Below are 15,894 nucleotides of genomic sequence, written 5' to 3'. Positions count from 1 at the left end.
GTTCACATACTAATTTTTATACAAAATTCCTCCATGTGACTTATGCCAAATAATTATGAAGACTCCCTGACCCGCCCCAAGTATTGTTGCATGAAGGTTACAGAGTTGGCACAGGAAAGCCCTGGGTGTGAAAGCTTTAATTTATCTACCTCATTTGTTTTTTTTCTCTTTGTAACCTTAGTCTCTCTTTCCCTATTTTATGACCGCTGACAGCGTTCCTAGTCCCTGTCTCAACCCCTAGAATTGATGTATTGGTGGGAGTGGCTGGACGTTCAAAATGTTTTTGTGGTTTTTTTCTTCTTAATCCCCTTTTCTGTAATATTAAGCAAACAATAAACGTTTCTTTTAATGGTTTAATGAGGAATAAGGGAAGACCCTCATTTCTGCGCTGGAGGAGTGGTCCTCCCCCCCCCCCCCACTTCCCCACCCCCTGTGTGGATGTGTAGGTCAAGAATATCAGAAGTTGGCCCCTGCGTGATTGCACCTGACCTTAGGATCCAGAAACGTTTTGTTTTGCCAAGTTGTGCCTTTCCTCCTGGGACCGCCGTGACCACCACGAGAGTACCCGTTCGCACTGTGAAGTGGATGCTGTTACAGAGGACACGCCAGAGCCTTGCTCACTGTCANCCCCCTGTGTGGATGTGTAGGTCAAGAATATCAGAAGTTGGCCCCTGCGTGATTGCACCTGACCTTAGGATCCAGAAACGTTGTTTTGTTTTGCCAAGTTGTGCCTTTCCTCCTGGGACCGCCGTGACCACCACGAGAGTACCCGTTCGCACTGTGAAGTGGATGCTGTTACAGAGGACACGCCAGAGCCTTGCTCACTGTCACGCCTTGTGAATGTACGATGCACAGAGAGGACCCTGTAGTTTGTACCTGCTGATGCTGGCTGTTGGAGAATAAATTTTGGACATTTTGTTTCCCCACCACGCGTGTCTGTGAGTTTTTCTGGCGGTTTCTACTCTGAACTGGAGGGCCTTAACTCGACAGTCATGTCCGGTGCCCTCTGACCCTCAGGTCCTAGAACAAAGGTGAGGATCCGGTTCTCGGGCACATGGTCAAATCTCGGGTTGGCCAGAGTGTCTTTAGTTTTTTCAGTAAAATAAAGAACACATTTTTTTTTGTTTTCACCAATAACTTACTGATGTGGTTATTTTGAATAGGTCAGCTGTCTCGCATGTGGTCTAACATTGATCTCAATTAATGTCTCAGTTGTTTCAAATGAAGTTAAAGACAGCCACGTGCTATTAAAAGTTTAATGGGAGGAAGCCCGCTGAAGAATTTTTGCTCGGGTTTGCTTATGACCATAAAGGGCTTAGCAGGCCCGAAACTACCCCACATCTCAACCCATCCTGACCCTGCACAAGTCAGTGGGCAGAGTACTTTTAACCATCTCATACTTAGGCGTTTCTTAAGGAACAGGCTGCAGGTTCTCAGGGAAGTCGGGCGGGGGGGGGGGGGGGAAGCNGGGGGGGGGGGGGCTGGGAAGCTCATCCGGGGAAGACCCAAGGCAAGAGCAGTGTCATGACCGACTGGTCAGGTGTCTCTTGCCCACCTGCTATCTTGGTCTTTGCAAACCCAATGGCAAGAACCAGCACCAGGCCCCAGGAGAACCTTCGAGGATGTGGAACCCACATTGTCCCAGGGGGGTATTCTGACATCCGGGAAAGGGCTGGGGGTTGTGTTCCGATGATTTTTGACCCGACAAGAACTCGAAGGTTGTGTGTCCTTCAGGCTCAGCTCGTCTAAATGTAGGGTGAAGCAACCACTCCACTGATGGCAAGGTGAAGCCCGCCCTTCAGATAATAGGAGTGGAGGCCCCTCTCTAGCCGCTGCACCCTGGTCACCCTTTCTCCCCTTGACACCAACCCACCACTACGTGTCAGGTCTTTCTCCATTCAAGTGTCTGATTATTATTTTACATAAGGAAAAAAGTATGTCTTTTTCCCCCTCTCAAACGTACTTCAGACATCTTCCCAAGGTAAAGCCCACTTCTGGCTGGGCCTTTTCCACTATCTGCAATAATACAAAAACATTTAATTACTTCTTGCTAGACCAGCATGCCTGTCTCCCTCAAACTATTTTTTTAAGGTTTTATTTATTTTTAGAGCAGAAGGGAAGGAGAGAGGGAGAGAATATCAATGTATGGTTGCCTCTCATGGGTCCCCCGCTGGGAACTGTCCTGCAACCCACACATGGGCCCTGACTGGGAATCGAACCTCAGTTGTTTGGTTCACAGGTCCGCGCTCAATCCACTGAGCTACACCAGCCAGGGCTCAAACTATTTTCTTAAAGGATTTTCATCACCTTTGTGGCACCGTTTTTGTTCTGTTTTCTCTCTGTGCACCTGCAGCAGTAACTTAGGGTGCATTCCTACTGGAGAGGCCAGGAGCACAAACTGGTTCTTGCCCCCAGTGTGTGCTCCGTCCGTGGTGTGTGCGTGTCTATCTGCTCAGCCCTAGTCGTGAAAGCCCTTTTTATTTCTTTGACGAAAGCGTTCCGTTTTCTCCGTGCTCGTTGAACGCATTGCAGTGAGACTGGCTAATGCAGTCACGCAGGTTTCGGGTACACAGTCCCACACGTGGTCTGTACACCGTAGTGTGCGCTTCCAACCCAAGTCAGGTCTCTGTCCGTCGCCACTATGCCCCCTCCCCTGGCAGTCACTAATGCTGTCCCTGTCCACCAGCTTCTTTTTCTCTTTTGCTCAATCCTGACCCCCCCCGCCCCCGCCACAGCTGTCTGCCTGCTCTCTTATCCACGAGTCTCTTTTTCTTGTTCATTAGATTCCATATATGAGTGACATTATATGATACTTGTCTTTCTCTGACTGTCTTATTTCACTTAGCATAATGTTCTCCAGGTCCATCCATGCTGTTGCAAAAGGTAAGTCTTTCTTTTTTTTTTTACAGCTGAGTCGTATTTCACTGTGTGAATATAAAACAGCTTCACCCTCTCATCTATTGATGGGCACTTGGGCCGCTCCCAGACCTTGGCGATCGTGAATAGCGCTGCAACGAACACAGGAGGGCACAGATTCTTCCGAGTTAGGGTTTGGAAGCCCACTCTTGGTGGTAGGTTGTGATGGGAGCACACCCCCAGCATGCAGCGCGGCCTCCGAGTTTATGGAGCCTGGGAGGTAAGCAAGGCAACTGCCGTGGGTCTTGCTCTATGGGTTCCGCCGATTCAGAACTGTTTTAATACTTGATGGATCAGGGGTGTCAAACTCATTTTCACGGGGGGCCGCATCAGCCTCACGGTTGCCTTCAAAGGGCTGAAATAATTTTTGGACTGTATAAATGTAACTTACTCCTTAACTGTTAAGGAGTTGCAATTGCATTCGGCCCTTTGAAGGCAACCACGAGGCTGATGTGGCCCCCTGTGAAAATAAGTTTGACACCCCTGTGATAGATGATTTAAGGGAATCTGAACATGTTGAATAAATGGCCAGTTACAGCTCAGTAAAACGGCAAGGTCGGGGGTGTCCAGGTGGCTCAGTTGGTTGGAGCGTCATCCTGTAACGTACAGTAGGAGGGTGTGGGTTTGATTCCTGGTCGGGGCCCATATGGGTGGCAACTGATGGATGTTTCTCTCCTTTCCCTCCCGTCCCTAAAATCAATGGGAGAAAATCATATCCTTGGGTGAGGATTAAGAAAGAAAAACCGGGAGGGGGTGGCCAATTGCCACCTTTCCTCCTGGCCCACGAGTGTCTACCCCCAAGCCTGTGTAAGCATCCGTGTTCCGGGAAAGGACTCGTCTGGTGCACATGCATTTGGAGAAGCTGTTCCCCGTGGTGGCAGAACCTGCCCGGAGCCATCACGAGTGGGGAAGGGAGATGTTTGATTTGACCTGACAGCGCCAGGCTGCCCCAAGCCACAGTGTCGCTAACCACCAGGAAAGTGTGGAAAGACCTGCACGTTTGCAGGAAGCTCTTTAGAGTTTCAGAGGCAACCCCCCCCAGCGCCCCACCCGTTGTTTATAACTCAGCAGAGGGCTCCAGCCCAGACAGGGAAGCTAGCACGTGTAGGAAGTCCAGAAACAAAGTGAGGAAGGAGCTGCTACAGGGACCTTTCCGATTGGGAAGCGGTGGGTCCATGAGGAAGGGACTGGCCCTTCACTCGGGAAAGGAGGCCCTCGTCAGCCCCGCAGCTGGGTGCCGCGGAGCAAGGTGATTACAGAACCTCCGATGACTCACCTGCACAATGGGGATGATACCTGGGTCAGAGCCAGGTGAGAGGAGAGGATGAAATCACTCCATCTGGGGCCCGGGAAACCTCCTGATATGGTGGCCGTCACTGTTGCTCCTGTTTGGACCGGGAGAGCTGCACCGTCGTGCTTGGTTAGGCAGAACGGGTTCTCGCTGTGTGGCTCAGGTGGCTTGGTTCAGTCTCTTGACTGAGGGGGGAGGTCACGTGGGTCAGGAGGTGCCCTGTGGTGGGCAGCTCCTTCGACTCAGATAAGGTCTCTTTCTTCAGCTCCTCCCCAAGGGGAGTGTGCATGCCCCAGCTTGTTCCAGCATTGGCTGGTTGCTTTACAGGTGCGTAAGAAAGCTCCAAATGGCAAGCTGGTAGAGGTCATCCTTAAGGTGGGTTTTCCACGTGACTTCCAGTAAGGTCACCTAAGCCACACAGGATTTCAGCAGGGGTCGCCACATTTCAGGGATCCTTCCTGTACATTGCTTCTTCACCACGGCCCTCAACAAACACCCCGGTCCCCTGGAATGTAGGTGGTTGGAAGTTACAAAATAGCAGGACCCAGGTGATTCCAGGCTCTTTCTTGGGGCGGGGGAAGCCCGCTTTGAATGTCAGGAAGCCAAACGGTTGGCTAAACCTTCGCTCCTGGTCTTGCACTGATGAAGGACAGACCCAAAGGCTGCAGCTGTGCACTCCCACCTTGGCGTCCTCCTCTCCCTGGAATCACTCATTTTACGGATTCTGTACCCACTATGGGTTCATTTAAAGGGGCTTGGTCCTATCGGGCCCCCAGTTCTGTGCTTTCATTTCCAGATAAAATCATTAACCACTTAAGGAATGCCCGTTCCTTTTCAAAGTTTTTTTTTTCCTGTTATTGTAGGACTTCCAATCCACTTGTTTGAGTTTCTTAAATTACAGGCAATACATTAAAAAGCAAATTCTCTAAGAAAAGCTGGTACATGTTCAGTTATAAAATTAAAGGACAGGTGGCCATAAACTAAAACTGTCCAAGTGGCATGAGGAGTCCAAGTATGACTTGTGATTAGATGGAGTTTTTTAGTCCAAGTGTGTCTGGCGTAACATTAATTTCAGGTGTGCACACACATTGCCAAGTGATCGCAGTGAGTCAGGGAGGCCTGATTCTGTTCAGAGAAACCGGACCAACTCTGGACGTTGTGGGGGTCAACTCAATTTGCCCCCAGAAATGATCGCTTCTAGAGAAGCATGGCTATGGCCTGGGGATATATATTCTGGGTACTCATGAAAATGCAGGCTTTCGCCTTAAACCAAACCAGTGCTCCAGATCTTGATCACTTTCTCTGGCACCAATGCCAACTCTTTCTAAATGCCAAATGGGAAATGGAGCATTGGTAAACTAGGCTAGAGGGAGATAGGGAATAAACTGACTTCTCAGACGCATACTTCAGCATGGAGACAGTAAAATAAGACCTTACAAATGTGTTTAAAAAAGAAACACAACAAAAGTTTCAACTTCTGCCTTTTAAAGTCTAAAGTAGATTTGAAAGTGGACTTCCCTGAGAAGCAGGAACTTCCTAAGTGACTTCCCTTTCTTTCCTGTGTTTGCTCTCTGCCCACCCTCCAGACCTTTGTAAACTGCCTATTGTTTTAAGCAAAGCAGAAGTAAATTGAAAGGAATACTAGTGTTCTGAAGACTAAGGTGTGACACAAAGGGGAAGAAGGCTGATTTTTTGAAAAAAACTTTTATCTTTAGAAGGGAAGGAGAGAAGGAGAGAAATATCAATGAATGGTTGCTTTTGGTGCATCCTCTGCTGGGAACTGGCCTGCAACCCAGGCATGTACCCTGACTGGGAATCAAACCGTGATCTTTTGGTTCACAGGCCCGTGCTCAATCCACTGAGCTACACCAGCCAAGGGTGGTTTTATCCTGATGGGGTAGCTGGTGGTCTTTACATTAAAAGCAGTGAAGCCGGTGACCTTCCGTATCAGCTGCTGGTGAAGCCCTGGCTATCCCCGATCTTGGAGAAGCTCTCCTCCTTCTGTTCACATAAATCAGGGCGGAAGGGTTTTGCCAGTGGGTTTTGCCTCATGCTTGCTGACTACTCAGAGGGCTTTCAGGCCACAGAAATCCTTTTCACTTTCTTTTTTTTTTTTTTAAGATTTTATTTATTTATTTATCTTTACAGGGGAAGGGAAGGAGAGAGGGAGAGAAACATCAATGTATGGCTGCCTTTCGTGCGTCCCCTGCTGAGAGTTGGCCTGCAGGGAACTGGCCTGCAACCCAGGCATGTGCCCTGACTGGGAATCGAACCGCGATCCTCTGATTCGCAGGCCTGTGCTCAATCCACTGAGCTACACCAGCCAGGGCTCACTGACTTCCTTAAATGTCCTGAGTAAAGCGTTGGACTCTGTCTTCATCTTCAACCTCTCATGCGGCGAAGACCGCAGAGAGCGGGGGAAGAAGAAATGAAGGGAATTTAAAAGTGCTAATCTATGAAATTCCATGGGCCCACAAAATTGTTTTTAGAAAACATTGGAGTTGGGGGTGTGAAAAGTAGGAGAGAGCTGCTTAGGGACGCCAACTATTTTTAGCACACGAGGGTGATGCACAAACATCTCTTTCACCTCATCCCGTTTTATTACCCACACGACGTTTATCATCCACCCTCTACAACGTTTACTTGTTTCTTGTCCTTCTACCCTGTTAACATACCATAGTTTAAAGAGGGAACATCATGAGTCCTACGAATATAAAATGAACATGTGTAAAAGATTTTAACGGACTGAACATTCATTCAGGACGGACAACAGATTCAGATAAGAATGGAAAGAACTCCCAAATGTTAGGCAGTGAGGGAGGCTGAAGAGAATTTACAAATAGACCAAAACCGCAGTCAGTATCCATAGGACAAAAGTCCGGTACATCCCAAGGGACAGGATGCATTTGCATTTCTGTGGCTAAGAATCCTTTGTGCCCCTGAGACAAGGGAAGGCTCAGGGGGCCAGGAAGAGAGGTGGACTCACCCAGTCCCTCTCCTTGCCCTTTTCAGGGTCATTTATGACCCAGAGCCCTAGATACCAGGAAGCAGGGACTGTGTCTGTCTTGTTAATGGGATTCCCAGTGTCTCGAGCAAACCACAGTCTCTCTGTGAGAAGGTTACTCGAATGAGTAAAAGTTCTGTGGGATTGCCCCGGAACTCCCTAGTGTCTCTGGAGGACACTGTTGCTGTGGGATTCTCTCAACTTAAGGAGTGTCATGAGCCTAGATTTGTGATGATACCGTCTTTTCCATAAGTCAGCCGGGCAACTGCTCGGCTAGCTGCCCATTGAGCAGCCCAAAGAATAGACCAGAGTCACACACAGAAACCGTGCTGTTCACTCAGCTTTTATTGAAGGCAGGTTCACTCAGCGTAGAACATCAACACACATCAGTACCCTACTCACACTCTGTGACAGTCTAAGAGAATTATTGACACACACACAGCAATCAACGGGGGCTAAGGCACCGGAGTCCCAGAGTGTCCGCCTGCAGGTCTGGAAGAGAGCGTGGTGGACAAGGGACCGGTCACTGTCTTACAAGGAAGGAGCTCCGGAGCCAGGTGGGCAGCCAGCAGGGCAGAGCCTCTGGTGGCCGATGCCAAGGCAGATCAGCATGGCGTGGAACAGCCCTCTGGGGTGTGGGGCTCAGCTGTCTCAGCGGCGGTCTGGAGCCTGCCTCAGTTACAGCCTTGAGAATAGCCCACTGTACCCTTCTGGGCCTCTTGATAAGTGTCTTGGCACCCCCGACGCCGAGTGGGGAATTTGCCCAGGCACCCACGGGCGGTACGTGGCTGTTCTGCTGGACACCCCTGATGGCAAGTGTGGAATCTCCCCAGGAACCTGTCTACGGGTGGTCCCGCCCCACAGACGCGGCTCTTCTGATCATGCGTGCGGATATCTCAGGTGTGTTTCCTTGCCAGACGTGTCTGCTCTGACTTAGGTAGTTTCCCTCTTGAACCGAAGCGTCATGGCTGACTGGCAGCCATCTTGGTTGACAGGAGCGGCTCCACTTTGTTTTATATACTTCATGCTCTCTGGATCGGACCAATGCCATTTTATTGGTCCTGCTCTCCACAAAGAGTTCTTTTTTTTTTTTTCCCAAAAAAGAGGGGCGGGGAATGAGATTAGTGGTAGAGACTCAGCCATACGACGGATTTGAAAGTTATCTGACATCCCACTCTAGCCCAGTGGGCCTCCGCCAGGGACAATTTTGCCCTCCAGGAACCATTTTGCAATGTCTGAAGTCGTCTGTGGTTGTCACAACTGGGGGAGGGGGGGAGCCTGCTGCTGGCATCTTAGTGGGTGGAGGCTGGGGATGCGGCCAACCCCGGATGGCTGTGCAGTGGAGAAACGTTCAGCTCAAGTGTCAGCAGGGGACCAAGTTGGGCTCTGGGGACCACCTGGGACATTCACTCAGAGAGAAGATTCTAGACACCAAAAGGACTTCATTACTTCTTGGCCCAGCCCGAGTTTTCCCAAAACGTTTTTCTTCATTGAGTTCCCAATTTCCCTGCTTCTGTCTCGTCCCGGCTAAGAGCCCTTGACCTCTGGGCCCCCAGCACTCGGTTAGCAGGAGCAGGCAGCGTGGGCATCTGAGGCTGAAGGGTGGGCTGGGTGGAGTCTCATAATAGATAATGGCCTGCCATCTGTCGGCAAGGTTGGGCAGCTTCTGTGGGCCTCAGTTTCTCCGATTTCTGGACTGTTCGTTTACCTCTTAGGGCCCTTTCCACCCCAGGCACCTAGGAGTTGGCAGCTTACTGCACGCAGGGCTGATGGACAGTGAGGGCTGCCTAGGCCACTGGAAGGGGTTACGCCACTGGACGGTCACCCCTTGAGGTGACCATTCCTAGCACCATGGGGAGAAGGCAGGTTCGGGCCTGGAAAGAGGGATGCTGCACCCTGTTGAGTAGGACCCGGCATTACCCCACATCCCATCACTACCCCTGCTCTCCTCCTTTCTCGAACCCTCCTGGCCCTGCTTCTGGGGGCCCCACGGGCCTCCCTCCACTCCCACGTAAACATCTGGGGCTCTCCTCAGATGAGACCAAAGTCTCTAAGTGCTCCTGCTCCTGAGGGGTTGCCTTGCTGAAAGGGCATCTTAGAAAGGGTCTTCTCCAATGATTATAAAAGTGCTCTGAAGAAAATCTGGAGAATGCAAAGACAGTAAAAATCATCCCTATCTTTCTATGAAAATGTTATTAACTTTTGGAGATTTAGAGGGGGCTCTCTGGTCTTTAAAAAATGTATGAAAGCCCTGACCAGTGTGGCCCAGTTGGCTGGGCTTTGTCCCACAAAGCGAAAGGTTGCTGGTCTTGGGTGGCAGGTTTGGCCCCTGATCTGGGCACGTATGAGAGGCAACTGTTGTTTCTATCTCAGGATGGTGCTTCTCTCCCTCTCCTTCTCTCTCCTTTTCCCTCTCTCTAAAAAGAAATTAAATCTTTTTAAAAAGTAAAATAAAAATGTATTAAATAAAACCATTATTGTAAAAGTGATATATGTTTACTAGGAAAAAAGGAGAAAGTATAGGCAAAACAAGAAGAAGGAACATGTGAAGGTTCAGCTGGATGTTAATATTGGGTTGGTCAAAAAAGTCCATGTGGTTTTTTCCGTAAAATAAAAATACACATTTACCTTGGCTGGTGTAGCTCAGTGGATTGAGCACGGGCCTGTGAACCACATGATCGCAGTTCGATTCCCAGTCAGGGTGCATGCCTGGGTTGCAGGCCAGTTCCCGGCAGGGAACACACCAGAGGCAACCATACATTGATATTTCTCCCTCTCTCCTTCCTTTCCTCTCTAAAAATAAATAAATAAAATCTTTTAAAAATACACATTTTTTCATTCTCACCAATAACTTTACTGATTTGGGTATTTTGAGTATATTGGCTATTTCCTGCTATTGGCTTGTAGTGGGTAGAGGCCAGGGCGCTGCTAAACATCTTCCAATGCATGAGACAGCCCCACAGGAAACAATTATTTGGCCAAAATGTCAATAGCACCAAGAAACTTCACAAGCCACATCTGACACGTTCCCTCCGTCACAGCACCTTCTCCACACACTGGGCAAATCTTTTCTTGTGGTTCAGGTATACGCGTTTATCTTTCTTGAAATAATAAAGTATAACACACCCAAAATGTTGTATGTTTCATCCTCAGTATTAAAGTGGCCTCACAAAAAATTCACCAATTATGATAAGTATTTAAATGCCCGTTGATATGACGGGGATCACAATCTAACAAAATTGGTTCAGATGAAGTTAAAGACAACTAAGCACTACTAGAGCCATCGTAAGGAAAAACTAAACGAACTTTTTGGCCAAGCCAATAGTAAGGGAGACTGCTGGGTTTGGGGGGGCAGTGGACATGGACTGCGTATACGGAGCTCTCTGTACTGCCTGCTCAGGTTATCTGTGAGTGGAAAACTATGGAAAAATAACCTATTACTTAAAGAATTATTATTCTTTTGGTCCAGAGACATCCACTTGGTAATACTACGGTGTTCCTTCTTTCTTTTGGATAAAATGGTACCCATTGAAACAGCAGGAGGAGGGATTGCTCAACTTTTGATCCGTGTTTAGGACACAGTGTGCCTTGCATTAAGTGCTTTATCTGTTCTCATGACTGCCCTGAATTCTTCAAACAGCCCTAAAATAATGACCCTCACATGCTGTTTCCTGTATGATTAACTCATGTAATCCTTCCAGCAATTATCACCCCATATTCTAGGAAATGAAGGCCCAGTCTGGTGATGGTGGATACAGGTGTGCTCCATGAGGGCTTCAGGGGACTTGAAGATACCGGGAACCTGGATTAGTAGGTGCCTAGAGTGTTGTAATCACAGGTTCACCACGTAAATTTGTGAAGTGTGCTCTGAGCTCCTGGTTCCTTACCTGTACAATGGGTGCGATTATTTAGATTTAGCTCGCAAAGCTGAGAGGATTAGATGTGGCCCTCCTTGTGTGTTTTAGGTGCTTGATAAAAATATAGCTCATCGTTCTTGAACCCCAGCTGTGTGGGGGGTGCTGGGTTAAAGGATCACCATCTCCTAGTTCTTTTCTGTCACTGGGTGTGGTGGTGGAGTGGAGAAGAGGGTCATCAGCTGGTCTGAGGTGGGTAGGGTTTCAGAGGGGCAGGGGGTAAGGGTGGGGCCTACTCTGATACCATGGGTGGGGACCAAGGTGTTACCATTTCTTCCACTCAAACATATACTGAGTGCCTACTGTGCGCCCATGCTGCACCCACTGTGTGCCATGCACCACATCGATTGCAGCCCTAGATGCAGAGAGAAAGCAGAAGGCAGAGCAGACCAGGTCTGTTAGCCAAAGAATGCTATTTTCCCTTCAAATGTGCAATGCAGCGACTTCTAATGACATGCTTCTCTTCTTGAGGAACTTAATCGGAACATGAGATAAGTCACTTTCTGGTTTGGGATCCATCCAGCACCTCCTTCTGTCACTCAGGACTCCAAACACAGATATTTTGGGTGGCTCTTCCCTTATTCATAGCAAACTAATTAAAAGGCACCAGACAGTGACATGAAATAAACAGGTGTAACTACTTAAAAGTTTACTTCAGTTGCAGTTAATATATAAAGGCATCACATTTAGAGGTGCTTTAATTACATGGGATTCTTAACTCTCCTGTCTCTACTCACCACTATTCATTTTCTTTCTGTTCTCAAGATTTTATTAGGCTCCCGGAAAGCTGGTGTAGGCCAGGACACCGGGAGAGTGTGCGAGCCAGTGTGGCTGAGGGCCTGGGTGAAGGAGTTGGGGGTGGGTGAGATGCGAATCAGTGTGGCTGAATGTCCGGGGGACTGAGAGGGCACATGTGTGAGCCCCGGAGGTAGCTGAGGAAGTGTGCCTAGGTCTGGGTGTGTGCACCTGTGTGATTATGACTCCTGGGGACCCAGGTTGGGTGAGTGGCAGTCGGTGACCGGGAAGGGTGGTGGGTGAGTGAAGTCAGGTAGGGTGTGCCCCTGTACGACTGTGATTCTGGGGGGCACACTTGTACATGTGAGGCATGAGATCCGGAGGGGGGGGTACATGAGGCACATGACCAATGCGGGATGTGTGCAGGTGTGTGTGATTGTGTCAGATGGCGAGCAGGTGAGAATGAGAGTGTGCATAGAGCCTGTATGTGAATGCCTGCTGGTGCAAAAGAGAGCATGTGAGACAATGTATGTGACGTGACGGGGTGAGCGAGGTGGGGGGCTGCATGTCTGCTGGCCACTGTAGGAGGCAGGTGGGCAGGTGGTGGCCGGGCGCGTGCGCGCACGGAGGGGCGTGGGCGAGGGGCGCGTGGCCGGGTGGGCGCGTGTGGGGGGCGCGCGGCGCGGGCCGGGGGCGGGGACACTGCGGCGGCGCGGACCCGGCCGGCTGCCCCCCGTGGCTGGCGCGGGGCGAGCGGGCGCAGCGCGGAGTTCGGGCTCATGGTGCGCCCGTGTCCATCGGTCGGGCCGCGCGGGCGGCTCCGCGCGTGGCCCGGCGCTCGCGAGCTCGCCCCCTCGCAGCGGTCCCGGCCCGCCCGCTGCCGCCGCCTCCTCCCTCGGGGCAGCGCGGCGCCGGCTGGCGGCGGCGCGGAGGCCGGACCGGGCGGCGGCCCAGGCGGCGCTGGGGGCGCGGCAGGCAAGGCGGGCGGCGCCGGCGACATGACGGACAACATCCCGCTGCAGCCGGTGCGCCAGAAGAAGCGGATGGACAGCAGGCCCCGTGCCGGGTAAGCGGGGACCGGGGTCACCTCTTTGTCGGCGCGCGGCCGGAGCCTGGTGCTCGGGCCGGAGCCTGGTGCTCGGGCCGGAGCCTGGCCGGGCCTGACAGCTTGGCCGTGCCCGGCGCCATAAGCCCGTGGCCCGGCCTGGGAGGTGCGGGGCGGGCGGGCGGTCGGAGGGTGGGGAGCTGGCTCCTCTCAACTCTACCCTGGGCCCGGTGCCCCCGCGCGATCCTGGGGCCTAAGCACCCCGCTGGCTCGCGCCCCTGTCCACCTTCCTTGAGAAGCCCCGAGAATCCGGGCCCGCCCAGCGCTGTTTACAGTCGCATGGAATTGGGATCAGCCATACCTTTTGACCGTTTCGTTTGCTGATTTCCCCTCGTCGTTGGGATTAATTATGATGTGGTCACTATCAAACCATGCTCCGCGCATGGAGCAGTCCTCGGACGCCTGGATGTGCTTGGCTTATTGGGGTGGGGGCATGGGGTCCTCCGCAGGCCCCCCCACACCGGAGTCCCCCATCCGCGGCTCCAGGTTCCAGCCCTAAAACGGCCGCCTTCAGCTCCCGGCCCTGGGTGGACCCGAAATCAGCAGCTGCAGGAGGGCGGAAGGGGCTCCAACTGGCCGAATTGAGACCCCCCCTCCCGGGCTCCCCACAATTTGAGAGAACGAGCCCCTGGCAGAAAGGGGTTGCCACCTGCTGTGGCTTTCTGGCAGTGACAGACCCTGGGCAGCCTAGGCGTGGGCTTCCCTCGCTTGGAGAGGGGACGGGAACATATATTGCGCCCTTCCGCCTTCCTATTCCGAGGACAGCAATGACCTGTTGAGGTTTTGAGGGACTGTGGCACCAACTGCGACAGATTTACCTAGGGGGGGAGGGGGGAGGGGAATTAGGTTAAAATGCATATTTCCAGTCCCCTGCCTAGACCCGCCCACCAGAGTTCTTGGGGGTGCATTCTGCCAGGCCACCCAGGTGAGGCCCAGGCGCCCCCAGACGCTGAGAACGGCAGCTGGGCGGGGCTGCGGCCTCCGAACCGCCCTTGCCTTTGGCATCCTGTCCTAGCTGGCACTTCCCTGTGGCCGCAGCTAATTGCAGCAGTGTCAGTTGCTTGGTGCAGGGGGTGGGGAGAGTGAACGCTTCGGGTGGCTTCTTCAGGTGTGTGGGGTGTAGGGAATGGGGGGGAGGAATGCCGTCAGCTGCCATTTTGTGGGGTCTTTGTCCCTGCCTTCCTCGCATCTGGTGGTGAGGCCCCACTGATGTAACAGGAGGCGAGAGCTCTTCGAGGTTATTAAGGACTGCCGGGAAGGCGCAGCGAAGGGAGATGGAATTGAGGATGGTCTGACCTGGAGACAAACAGGCCGCCACCCCTGCCCTCCTTGGTTTGTGTTTTAATCCACTTCAGGCTCTAGAAGGATGACGTGAGCACCATGCCTGGGATAGTACCTGCATGTAATATACACCCTGAGTAAATATTTTAATTAATTTATGTGATCAGTGGTTAGTTATTAATTCATGCTGCAAACAGGCATGAAATGCGTGCTGGGTGCAGGTCCCTGCCTGGAGATCCAAAGATGAATTAACTAAGACCTGCCCGACAGGTGCAACCCTGCCTGTGCTGGAACCACCGGGTCCTCCCAGGCCTGGGTTAGACCTTGGAAATAAGAATCGGGGATGGGGCCTCGGTGTCTATCAATGTTTAATTTTTCTCAAAGCTCCCAGATGATTTTAATTGCAGTCACGGTGGAGAACCTCTGTTTCAGTGCGTGAGAGAAAATGCAAATAATTATTTAGAAGTGGTCGTTACCAAGAAAGAAATAGGCACTGTTAGTGTGGGGATCCAGAGAGAGTGGTACAGACAGTTAAAAAAAACAAACCAAAAAAACAAAAGGGTTTCTGTTTGGTGTGGGGACAGAAGATCACTCCCCCTTTAGAATTTGTCACTTTGGAATTAGTTTCCTACGAGTGACAGGGGTTCAGGTTCAAGTCATGTATCAGAGCCAGGCACTTGTGGATGTGCTCGTGCATTTAATCTACAGCTTTGCAAGTTGCCGAGCCCAGGTGGGAATCTTGGCGTATGGAAGTGCTTTGGAAAACGGTGGTGGTGAGGCTTCCTGCGGTACAATGGGGGGAGGTGAGTTAAAGGAAGACATTTACATATGACGGGTCAGGCTCTCTGCCCGGCACTTGGGGTTAAATGGCTGTGTTTTAATCCTCACAACGAGTGTGGGAGTTCTGGGGATTCATTTCCCCACTTTATTAAGACAAGAAAACCGAGATTCCGTGATGTTAAATACTTGGCTGGACATTACCCAGTTAGTCACTGTGAAGGGCTGGGTTTGCACCGGTCCGCTCATTTCCCCTAATGGCTCCAAGCGGCAGGGCGGTTGGCGGGTTTTGTGGTTAAAAATCCAAAAACCATGGGTGCCCCGAGTCCAAGGAGGCAGTGTCCCCCATGTTAATTGCGTCATGTGGCCAAGAGGTGACGTTGACTTGCTGGAGGAATCCTGTGTAGCCTGGCCCCCCTTCTCTTTGAGAGAAAGTTCCACATCCTGCGGTTGAGAACACTGTCACCGTCATTTAGTCAGGAAACAAGACATTTGCCCCATATTGCTGGAAGCCATTTGCTGACCCTGTGTGCTTTGCTTTTGCCTGAATGGGGTTGGTTCCCTTCTTCTTGGTGGAACTCCAGAGACTGGTTTGTAAAAGGGTCACTTCGGGAACTGAGGATCTGGGTTCAAGCCCAGCCTCCTCCCCTTACTAGCTGTGTGACTTGGAGCACTATTGAAACCTCTGTGAATCTCAGGTTTTTCTCTGCAAAGTGGGAATGACAATTGCATATACCTTATGGGGTTGTTTTGAGGCTCAATTTATGTCCAGTTTAGAACACTAAGCACTCAGTTCACCTTTGTATCTCCTGGTGAGGGGGGCAGGATAATGCCCCCCACCAGAATGTCCACTTGTGACCCGTGAATACGT

General features: G+C 51.2%; 1 protein-coding gene across 1 annotated transcript in view; it reads left to right on the top strand.

Moving 5' to 3' along the window:
• Positions 1 to 12,790: 12,790 nt before the first annotated feature.
• Positions 12,791 to 15,894, top strand: part of ATP9A (ATPase phospholipid transporting 9A) — a 109,091-nt gene continuing 105,987 nt past the window's right edge. The window contains exon 1 of the mRNA XM_037059909.1: positions 12,791 to 12,926. Coding sequence (XP_036915804.1) covers positions 12,859 to 12,926 — 68 coding nt within the window. The 5' untranslated portion in view covers positions 12,791 to 12,858. The remainder of the gene's footprint in view (positions 12,927 to 15,894) is intronic.

The sequence above is a fragment of the Sturnira hondurensis genome, unplaced genomic scaffold (genome assembly GCF_014824575.4).
Source record: "Sturnira hondurensis isolate 20B ecotype Veracruz unplaced genomic scaffold, ASM1482457v3 Scaffold0011378, whole genome shotgun sequence".
NCBI classification, from domain to species: domain Eukaryota; kingdom Metazoa; phylum Chordata; class Mammalia; order Chiroptera; family Phyllostomidae; genus Sturnira; species Sturnira hondurensis.
The sequence above is the reverse complement of the archived record's forward strand: the minus strand, read 5'-3'. Positions and strand labels throughout refer to the sequence as shown.